This window comes from Protopterus annectens, chromosome 13.part0 (assembly GCF_019279795.1).
Source record: "Protopterus annectens isolate FY-2018-M chromosome 13.part0, PAN1.0, whole genome shotgun sequence".
Classification (NCBI taxonomy): domain Eukaryota; kingdom Metazoa; phylum Chordata; order Ceratodontiformes; family Protopteridae; genus Protopterus; species Protopterus annectens.
The window spans coordinates 644,345,852-644,358,224 of NC_056747.1; the positions used below are offsets into that span (position 1 = coordinate 644,345,852).

Sequence of the window (12,373 nt, forward strand, 5' to 3'; positions counted from 1 at the left end):
TTGTGGGGGGTCTAACTGTACTTTTGTCACTACCATGGTTTTCCAGCATTTCCTTTAAATTCATATCTCTCTTTTTAATAAATGTCGGTACTGATGGAATAATTTTGCTGGTTTTGCTATTTATACCCAAAAGTTTCCAGTACTTCCTTCCTAATGATGTTCTCAATTTCATTGCAATAAAATGTGTGTGTGTGTGTGTGTGTGTGTGTGTGTGTGTGTGTGTGTGTGTGTGTGTGTGTGTGTGTGTGTGTGTGTGTGTGTGTGTGTGTGTGTGTGTGTGTGTGTGTGTGTGTGTGTGTGTGTGTGTGTGTGTGTGTATAAATGCCATTTCATAATTCAGCCCTTTATTTTCCATATTATGATTACTTTGTGGTAAAGTTTTCCCCAAAATTGGGTCATATTTTCCTTTCCTCCCTTGGTTCACTTCTTTCATCAATTGATTAATCAAGTTCCTCTCTGAGAAGAACCCCTTCATCACCTTCATTTCCTCCAAGAAAACCTGGTCATCACTGCATTTCCTTGATGCCCTAATTAATTGCCCCTTAATAATACCCTTCTTTTGATTATAGGGGTGCTCACTCTCAAAATGTAAATAGGAGTTCGAGTGCGTGGGTTTTCGGAAAATCTTGGAATGGAATTTCTTCTCTTCCCTAACCTTATATATGGTCACATCTAAATAATTAATGAATTCTTGTGAAGAGGGCAAAGTGAATTTCAAAAAGGAAGTTGTAGTCCCAGTATATTCCAAAAATTGATATAACAGCTAAAATCCCCACCCATAATGCTGCCAGTGAAAACAAGTTAGATAAATGTAGTAAATGGGACTCAAGGAGTACATAGGGTTTTTAAATGTACTATAAGAGTTACTTTCATATATCTCATGTGGATTATCACTACTCATAAGGCCAATATGTAGAAATATATACACACGTACACATGCACACACACACACACATGTATATATATATATATATATATATATATATATATATATATATATATATATATATAGATATATATATATATATATATATATATATATATATATATATATATATATATATATATATATATATATATATATATATATATATATATATATATGTGTGTGTGTGTGTGTGTATATGTATATCTCAAATCACCATGATCATCCTTGTCATTCTCATCAGCCTCCACTTTTTCATTCATTTCTGTATGTTCACAGACACTCTCCTTCCTTTTTTGACAGTCATGCCCCCAGCCTCAGTTCTTCTCTCACACAATCCATCCATCTATGTGCTAAACAGTTTCATCACCTCTTGCCTTCTTCTTACCTTGCCCAGATGTGCTTTACCAAATTGTCTTCTACTTCCCTGTACATGAATGCACACGTGTGTGTGTGTGTGTGTGTGTGTGTGCGTGCGTGCGTGTGTGTGTGTGTGTGTGTGTGTGTGCGTGTGTGTGTGTGTGTGCATTTGAAGATTACTTTGTTATTTTACAGCTGTTGTGAAAGTTGTTTGAGGTCATGCTCTGTTTTAGATGTAGAACTGTGAATGTTGAGATTTAGAAATCACCATGTCTTTGTACAATAGAAGTTTGATCACAGGAGTGACCAGCAGGTTGTTTATTTATAAAAAGAAGAGAACCCCTTTAACTACCTTAGTAATGAGTGCTAACCCTAACCCTAATGCTTCCCCTTCCCTCAACTATAATCATACATCTTACCTTCCTAAAAAGCTTTTCATAACACTGCCACTACACAAGACCCACTACAACACACAAACATTCACAAACACACAAACAACATTACATCTATCCCTTAACTTAACCCTGTCTCTGACCCTACATCACACAGACTTGTACACAAACATACAACACTTATCCTATACTCATAACCAACCCTAAGCCTAACTCACATACATATGCACAAACACTCTCACCCCTCCAACCACACTTAACTGTCTTGACATTTCACACCACCATTTCCACTGCTCGACTATCCATACCATCAACTTAAAATCACACCCCCCCGTATTTGTCAAAGAAACAGCATCTGAATAAATTCAAGGGAACCAGACACACGTGTGTGTGTGTGTGTGTGTGTGTGTGTGTGTGTGTGTGTGTGTGTGTGTGTGTGTGTGTACATGCATGAGTGTGTGTGCCTATGTGTGTGTGAGTATTTATATGCCGGCAGTACGTGTGCATTACATTTTTATAACATGTTAAATAACATTTCTACGATAATTATAAATTTTCTCTTTCATTTTCAGTATAGAAGTGAATGTTGGAATTTGATCTCACCCTTTAATTTTGTAGCTTATAGCAATTAACCATTACGTGTGTGTGTGTGTGTGTGTGTGTGTGTGTGTGTGTGTGTGTGTGTGTGTGTGTGTGTGTGTGTGTGTGTGTGCACGTGGAAAGGCATGGCTAGCTATTATTCTGCATCTATTAAAACCACCCTTTCATTCTTACAAAAGGAATTCAATAGTCAGAAATAAGGAAGGGTAAAATCATGGGAAGGAGTGAACTTCAGAGAAGTAAATGTTAATGGTATATGTGGACTCCATGGCTCACCAAGTTTGTTAATTTCTCTCCTACTGAATAAGCTTATGTTTTTAACTAGCTAACAGCTTAAATATTTTTGTTTCAGCCTTTGCAAACAATTGTTTAATACCTGTCTTGAATATTTTTGAAACCTGACACTGTTACTTACTTATTTGGGAACCTTGTTCCAGTCGTTTACTTGCGTTTCTGTGAAATAATGTTTCCACATACATTTCCTAAATTGTTTACCTTATATATTCAGAATATCTCCTCTTGTTTTTGTACACCTCATTACTGACAGATATACCACCTGTGGCATTTTTACCTTCTTGCCTGGATGTACTCTTCTGTCTTGTTTCTTCACAGATATATACATTAAACTCTTATAGTCTTCATTGCAGTATAATACAGTCTAGTCTGTTTATATAGCTATTTATATAGCTGCCGGTGCAAAATGTGCCTCGTTTAAGCAGTCCTCTGCTAAACTGTACCTGTTCTATTTGCTAACAAAGGTAGGCACTCCAAAATTACACATAGTACTCCACAGGTATTTCAGTGGAATAGTCATAATGTTGCAAAGTCATCCTTTCATGTGAACTGAACTTTATTTGTGCATTTTATTTCTGGAGGAGAGCTTATTTGTAAAATGTCTATTTATCATTACTGAACTCTCTGGAAAAGACTAGAAGCATACATTCAAGGCAGTAATATTTCCTTAAGAAAGGCCACATAAATATTGAAATAGCAATAAAGTTGTCAGTAGTACACACGCTGCACCCATCACAATTCAAAGCAGACATATCGACCCACATAAGCTGAGGCACTTACATGTAACCTTCCTAACCACAAAGACCTCCTAGACAAAGTACACATAACAAATACCCTTGGCAGGCCCAAATACACTCTTTCAAAACAACACCCACCTGAATGCATAGAGCTACATCTCATGGAGTATCTGTCTTTAAGCCCATAAAACAAATCACCACACAATCCAACATTCTAGTCATTGGAGACTCCATCATGAGACACACTGATGTCCCTCTCACCAGGCTGAGTAAAGAGAAAGTTAGTCAGTTGCTTATCAGGGGCTAGGATCTGTCACATTACACATGCACTCAGGTCACTGGAGCACAATTACCAATATGACTCAGTCATAGTCCATGTGGGAGTAAATGACCTGAGACGTACCTCCCTAGACTATATGAAGAGAGAAATCATGGAGCTCTTAGAATATGTGTCTCAGGCTGGTATGAGCCTAGCAGTGAGCAGCATTTTACCTTCTCCAGGGATGATGCCACAATATGAACAAACGATGACTGACTTTAATAATTGGCTTAGTTTCTGGTGTCATTCTAAGGGGGTACCACCTTTGTCAGAATGGAACGAGATGGTCAACAGACCACGCAGCTTTGCCAGGGATGGTCTTCACCTCTCCCCACTAGGCTTTAGAATATTAGCTAAAACACTTTCTTCCCATAGTGTCTTTTTTAGACAATGCCAAACTGAAAGTACTTCTGACATACATATCAAAACCAAGAAAATCTAAAGGTATTACTGCTCAGTGTTAGAAGTCTAAACAAAAAGCTTCACTCCCTCGAAGCTGTCTTTACTCTAGAGAATGCTGATGTCTGTGCGGTCACTAAGACATCGTTTAAAGCTGCAGAGAGCACACCAACAATGCACGGTTATAATGCCTTCCACACATTTAGGCCAGCTACTTCACAGGCAGGGACTAAAGGTGGAGGTGTCTCTATTTACATCAAAAATAAATGTACTTCAAGGCTGGTCAAACAGGACAGTGCACTTGAGCTGATCCAAGTTCAAATCACAGTAGGTAAAATCCAATACCACTTCCTTGGAAGATATAGGCCCCACTCTATGACCCAGGAAAGCCATACTATGTATTTAAACCATCCAACCCAATACCATATTCATGGGTGACTTTACTTACCTCACTATTAACTGGGAATCATACATGCATGCATGCACAGAGATTCCTGGATTTTGTAAACACAAACTCCCTGGACCAGATAGTCAGTACACCAACCAGGGGTGCAAACATACTGGATCTGGTCCTCACTAATATAGGAGACTGCTGCACACCCCCTACTGTAATGCCTTCCCTGGTAATGTCAGACCATAAAATGGTCTCCTTTGAAGTAAAAATAAAACCTGGACCCCCAGCTAAACAGGAACTGTTCTAAGGCTAACCTCCTGCTATTAAGTGAGAACCTGGAAAAATTTCAAGCCCCCATAAACCCTGAGAATACTCCTGCCTATGCAGAACTGTTCACAGAAACCCTGTACAAGCATGCTAATAGCTGGATAGAGACAGCTGTATCCACCAGGAGGAAGTACAAAACTAACTCAAAAACAAGCCACCCTGGTGGAATCACAAAAAATCAACTGGCTGTATAATAGGAGAAAGAAACTCATAGCAAAAATTAGGAGGTGCAGCACCCACCAGGATAAAAGCACTCTCATCAAACTAAACAAACAACTCAGAGGACAAATAAAGTTTACCAAAGACAAATTTGAGGTAAGTTTGGCCACTCAGGCCAAGGGCAACCACAAAGCATTCTTTAGCTATGCCTGCAACCTCAAAGGCAATACACAATTGTGTGCAGAGCACATTGTAAATGGAGCCACCTATACTGAGCCAGAAGATACAGCAAACCTCCTGGCTGATAAATTAAACTCCAGCTTTACCCATCTCTCCTCCATAATCTTCACTCAGGAAATATCATCAAATATGTCTTTAATGCTCTCTTTAAGACCAAGAACACTGCATCAATGAGTCCAGAAAATATCCCAGGATATCTTCTAAATAGCATGAAAAGTGACCTATCAGGGCCTCTGGAATTACTATTTAACTGTAGCCTCCAAACAGGCTTTGTGCTTCATGAATGGAGAAAGGCAACAGTCATCCCTCTGCACAAAGTTGGGCCATCTACAAACCCTGTAAACTACAGACCCATAAGTCTCAATAGTCTTATATGTAAAGCCATGGAAAGAATTATCATGGAGATGATCAATAGAGATATAGTAAACATCCAGACACTGGACCCAACCAGGCTTGGTTTTGTCAAGGGCAGATCATGCCTACTCAACCTGGTGGATTTCTTTGAGAAGGTCACCAAAACAATGGAGGAGGGCAACATTGTTCACACTGCCTACCTTGACCTGGCCAAGGCATTTGCTACAATACCCCACTGGGGCATTCTTGACAAACTCAAGAAGTTAGGTACAAACCCAAATGTCACACGCTGTATAGCCAACTGGCTCTAAGACAGGACCCAGGAAGTTAAAATTGGAGAGTCCACCTCTACAAAGAGGCCAGTAACAAGTGGAGACCCTCAGGAATCAGTCCTTAGACCATTCCTTTTTGGCATTTACTTCTCAGGAGTCAAGGCCAATGTAAAATGGCCTCTGGCTGACTAAATTTGCAGATAACTGAAAATTAGGAGCTGTCATTGAATCTCACACTGACACAAATGTTCTCCAGGAGGGGCTGACACAGACAAGCAACTGGTGTCAGAACCATGGACTAAAACTAAATGCCAAGAAATGCATAACAGTATCCTTTGGAAAGTCAACATCCCTGGTAACTATCATATTGACAACACACCCCTTAGAGCTGACCCAGTAGTCAGGGACTTGGGGACACACGTAGATAGTAATATAGCCTTTGATCATCATGTGTCTACAGCAGTGAGGAAATAATTCTATGTTGCACAACTTATAAACAAAGGTATGGCATCTAACTCCAAGGAAGTCATTGCTCCACTATATTCAGCATTCATCAGACCTATCATTGAGTACAATTCCCCCTTTGGTATACACCTAACCAGGCATAGCTAACAATTGGAATGTCCACAGAGGTTCCTCACTAAAAGAATACAGGGCATAAGTAATTTGTCCTGTGTAAACTGCCTTAAGGCCCTATCCCTGTATTCTGTCTCCTACAGGCTTTTGAGGAGACATCTATGCCTGGCATACAGGACCTTGTCAGATCCCACTCTGATGGACCTCCTGCATAGCCACAAAACAAACAGCACCAGAATTACCCATTCTAAAGACTTAAACCTTGCCTGTGATATAAATAGGACATGCCGGAGAGATAAGTATATATCCCAGAGGCTATCCCATCTATGGAAAAGGCTTCCCATCCATGTGAAGCAGAATTCCTCCCTAACCCAATTCAAGTGCAACTTGGACAATTGGATAGGAAACCAGAAATTCATCCCTGGTTTGGCAGCTATGTCTCTAATGGACACAGGTAACCTGTAAATGGTTCATCTCCCAGGCCCATACTTACACTTACCAATGGTATCAGAACTTGTCAGAGATTTGGGATGCATGGCTAGGCTTAAAAAGGCCCTTGTAGTCATTAGGCTAGTAAACACCTATGAACCTAAATGATGGGTAATTGCTTGTTTATAAACAAAATCTAATTCTACAGTTAGAGAAATCATAATTTACAATACCTGCAGCTTCCATATACTTTTGCTTTCACTAGAGATCTTCTCCACTGTTTCTCCCATCAAGGCAATAAGCATGTTGAGCAGGAGGATGAATGTCAGGATGATGTACAATATGAGGAGGAACAGAAACACGGACCTAAACCTATAGTTGCCAGTAAACTCCAAATTTCCCATGCCAATGGCAAACTTGAAAAGTTCTAAGGAAGTGACATACATGCTGTTGTAGGACACATTCCGTTTTTGACAGGAGACCTCATCATCGAACACTTCTATAAATTCTGAGTTGGTATTATTGCCCTTGTGAGGGAAAGCATCTTCAATCAGTGTAACAAGAGCTGAAAAAATAATAAGTAGATAAGTTAAGGGCAAGCTCACTTACTTACTTATATTTACTTTAAACATTGTTAAATAAATCTTGTTCTCCCCCCCTTGATCTCTCCACTTGGAAACATAGGTATTTAGAACACCAATGACCTTACCATGTGACTCATAGCCTTATTATATGGTTAAACAAGAAAGATAGCTATGACTGTATAAGGTGGTTCAGTTTGCTCTTGTTAACATATAAGATAAACAGTCCAGATACATTTTCCATCCATCCATCCATCCATCCATCCATCCACCCACCCACCCACCCTTCCATTCATACTTCCATCCATCCATCTACCTATTTTTCTGAAGTGCTTGGACTGCTGAATGTCACAGTGATAGCAACCTAAGCAGAGTTCCAGAACTCCCTATCCCTAAAACAGTTTTCAAAATATCCTGATGAAGCTTCAGACAATCCCAGGCAAACTGAGAGCTTCAAGTTCTTTGGAATGTCTCTTGATATGCCCTAGGACTTCTTCATGTGGGCTGTGCCCTCTACTTTTCCCATAGTAGATGATCAAGGGACATCCTTGCTGAGTGCCCAAACATATAACCCAAACTATTTCAGTAGAGGAACAGTTAACCCAATTCTTCCAATTATCAAGATTTCACAGTTTGTTTCACATTGACTGTTTTATGCTTTGTAATGGTGTTTAGTCAACAAGCACTTAAATACATTTCATTTTTAATTTAAATCTGATTCTCTCCTTTTATCTTCCCATACTGCAGAGCCTGTCAATGTTACTACAGAAAGCAAGCCCACTAAATCTGCAAAGAAGCCTTATTTTCTAGATCTTTTTCGTCTTTTTAACCCTGCTACTTTCAATCATCAGCCAAATTCCAGCCAAACCTCCTATTTATCCTCATCAATGAGGTGTGGGTCAACTGGAAGGGGCCATCATTTAGACAGCTATCAGAATGTATCCATTTTTTTTTTGTTTTTGAGATGATTTAACCCTGCACACAGTTGCCCACGTGCCAAGGAGGGGCATGCAATGGGCTGACCCCTCACCTATGCAAAGGGGTATTCCCTCCAAGCAGTCCTGACCCCCCGAAGCATGAGCGGTGGTTTTCCTTATCTTCACCAGGAAAATTGCTCTAGATCATTGTTCCAGTAAGTACTTGCAAACCCTCCACCTCTGGGATAAGTGAATGGGATACACCCCTTAATTCCACCCCAACTCGGCCTGACTGCCCCATTGCTGTGGATGCTAATGGAACCCAGACACCTGTATTGCAATTAGAATTCCATCTCTCTCTCTGGCCAATACAGCAAGATGTTTATCTCTTATATCAACCTCAACCTATCAGTATATACCAATAACTTGTTCATAGGTTGGTACTAGACTATAGGCCATAGGGCCTATACAAGCTTAGCTATAACAATTCCCTGGTTATTTCTTCCCACAACATTTGCTTCCCTGGACCCCTGTCTAGCAGGGCGACTACGGTGAGATACGGCTTATATCCCTGGAGCATGTGGCTCTGAGGGATTGGGATTTCTTTAAGTGTAGAATGTCCAACACCTCTGGGTTTGACATGGCCTTGTATGTTAAGCAGAGATCGCCTCTGAGTAGACAATATGCGACAGAGTATAGCTGGAGTTTTTTTAGACAGTCAGCATAGGGCATCTGCTTTAGGCTTGTGATTTTTTTTAGTGAGGTATTTCTGTGACCTTTCCATTTGTTGCAGATGTTTTGAGAGGTACATACCAAATGGGCATTGTACTCTATAATGGGTCTAATGAGGGATGAGTACAGTGGGACAATGATCTGTTTTTTTCTAGATGAAAAGCTCTTAGTGATGAGGTGTGCCACATAGAAGGATTTCCTGACTGTTATCGAAGGTGAGTCCACTGTCCACCTGTGTCCCTAAGTCTCTTATCACACTTCGGTGTTTAGTGTACTGCCAACTATGTGGTAATTCACGGGTACATGTTTTTTCCCAAAGGGGATAACTATACATTTCTTGGCACTGAGCTTGAGCCCATGGCACTGGCACCAAGCATCATTTGGGGATTCAGTAATGGCTCCCAGTTTCCAATCATCTGTGAACTTTGTTAGCCAGAGTCCCTTAGTGTTGGCCTGTAATTCAGAGAAGTAGATGCCAAACAAGAGCAGTCCCAAGACTGAACCCTGAGGTATTCTACTTGTAACTTGTCTGGAGCTGGATTTGGAGTCAGGTACGTTTACAGTGTGGGTTCTGTCGGTAAGGCAGCTGGCAACCCATCAAGTGATGTAGGGAGTAATGCCCAGCTTAGTAAGTTTATCTATAATTCCAGAGTGGGGGATGGTGTCAAAGGCCTTGGCGAGTTCCAGATAGGCTGTGGGGACCACCTTACCCTCATCCACAGCTCTGGAGACTGATTCAAAGAAGTCAATCAGGTTCAGGAGCCAAGATCAGCCCTTCATGAACCCAAACTGGGTGGTTGTGAACATAGGTGAGAATGAAGATATAATCTGATCAGTAGGTGGCAGCCTGGAACTCTGACTCAACTGCCACTTCACCACTATGGTAAGGCACAATGGCTGCAGTACTGTTGCTACTGTCCTCATCTGCTTGCCAGTCTTCCATTACCCTCTACTCTCACAAGTGAACAAGACCCTAAGGTGCTTAACTCACTAGCACATATTAGCAGCTGTTTGCAAATTTCCATTTGATGCCAATAGCTCATGGTAGCATCACAACACTCTTCAGAGAAGGCGCCTTTTGAATAACTTAAAGATAAATAACAAATAGAAGGGTAAGGTATGAGGAAAAAAAGGACACTTAGTTTGTCGAAGATGCACTGCAGTGGGGTATTAATTGTTTATCACTTGTTTTTCATATTTTTATTTTCCACTTATATTTTCACAACTGAAAAAGCTACACATTATTGAGGTGGATGTCAGGTGCTGTATATTTCTTGAATGCAGAAATGTCAACATTTGTATTAGACATGTGAAATTTATAATTGTTCTCTTAGTAATGAGGCAGCTATGTGAAGGAAAATGGAACACTTCTTATACTCAACTGCTTCTTATCAAAAGTTATATTACACTGTTTTGAAACTGAGCTGTTTACATATTCTAAGCAGCTTAGTTTAAAACAGAGAAAATGCTACATAATTTGAAAACATTAATTTCCAGTGATGCTTTCTCAGAACTGCTGCTCTTTCTTCTTAGACTGCTGTTCGGATTTGGGAAACCTCTAAAGCTAAAGTAAGAATGCTATAATTTCCGGTTTATTTTGGATTATGGACTTGATGACCAAGCAGCAAAGTGTTTTTATAGAGACTGCAGAGACAGTGGTAACTCCAGGTTGCTTTTCTTGCCAGGGCACAATATGGGCACAGTAGCTAGCTGGGGGCGGGGTGTGGGCACATGGCAGGAAAAACAAAACATAATAATTTGTAAAAAATACATTTTTACTATCTAATTTACTGTCTAAGTCTGCCTTTTTTCACAGACATATAGTCACATAACCAAATAAATTAGAATAACCTTCTTAAAAGCATGACCCTCAGCTAGTACAGAATGTACTTATCCAGTGATTCCAGGCATAATGTAACATATATTCTGTTTTACTAGCAAGTATCTCAGATGCCTAGACTTAACATTTCTTGGCATTTTGTGATCTAGATCTATGCAGGCAAATAACTTTCATGCTTAGAATTTCTAAAAATCTCCTGCCCCTTCATAATCAGGCCACTGATGTCCATAATAAATCCTTCACTTACTACTAGAAAAAGGCAGATTAACAAGTACAGTTTTTGATTTTATAAAAAGGGTCTTTGACACTTTAAATCATATATTTCTCATAAACCATCTCCACTTATTTTGCATCCTGACGATAGCCTGTTACAAAGCAACAAATTATCTAAACACAACCTTTACAGTCAAAATTCTCAAGGTAATCTCTATAGAAATATACAACCAGTAGGCACTCCTGAAAGCGAGAGCCATGGCCTCTTACTGCTTACACAATATATTAACTTCCATTCACGGAATAAGTAACTTCTTATCCCCATTGTAATTATAGTCAGATCACCTGGTCTTCTTTAGAAATGGTCCCTCACTTTCAGTATGTTCAGCATATATTATAATGAAGAAGAACTTAGCAAAACTTGCACTTTTCATATAGCCTGAGTCTCCACTAGCAACTCCAGCAAAATAAACTAGGAAGCTTGTAGGATGTAAAAATAGAGGTGTTTTAAGGTGACAAAAATATGCAGATGATAAAAATGTGATTGGCACTCTAAGCACAGATGCCACTTCTAAAGCAGTCACAATTTAGGACTGCAGTGCAGAGATGGACTGGGTTAAGTGGGTGCAAGCTTCCCAGCTGGCAGCTGCACACTGGCATTTACATCAACATCAAGCATATGCACATCATTCTTAATGGTGCTCTGTCCTGATTTACATATATTTACTTAGTGTTTGTTAACCTTATGGGTAGACCAATCCAAACTTACTGCTTTTAATGTATAACTTAGGCCGCAAGGCAAATGGAGTTACAGACAAACAGTTAAGGCACTCAGTATAATGTGCATATAAAACAGTGTCATACACAGCTAATGCATAGAGCACACAATGAACATAACAGGGGAGAGACCTCCTAGCGGGGTGTATATTCTAAGTGCATTAGTTCAAAAAGACCACTGCTAAATACCTTATGTCAAAAGACCATCTACAGAGAGCCATGGTCAAAAGGCCAAATCTTGAAAAGATGGCAGCATATATGACTGAAAATAGTATACTGAATAAATCAGTGTGTAAAACATAATGAAACATTGGATGTCAGCAACAACAGTTTGTTACCTTGCAACACTATAAAACTTGACAACACAAATGACATTCTAACCTGAATTCTACCCTAACTTCAAACGACAAATATCCCTGTAGTGCTTCAAAATATTCTTATGAAATTTCAGAATAAGACCTTCTGACAACATACATTTTATATTGTTTTGTAGAGATTGATACCTTTTGGGAAAAGTAGACAGGAAAATCTCAAAA

The 12,373-nt window shown here is 39.7% G+C and overlaps 1 protein-coding gene across 1 annotated transcript in view; it reads right to left on the bottom strand.

Annotated features, from left to right (window-relative positions):
* The window catches only part of TRPV1 (transient receptor potential cation channel subfamily V member 1), a 636,007-nt gene that overhangs the window by 83,560 nt on the left and 540,074 nt on the right, over positions 1 to 12,373 (bottom strand). The window contains exon 13 of the mRNA XM_044054872.1: positions 7,011 to 7,342. Within this exon, the coding sequence (XP_043910807.1) occupies positions 7,011 to 7,342 (332 nt within the window). The remainder of the gene's footprint in view (positions 1 to 7,010; positions 7,343 to 12,373) is intronic.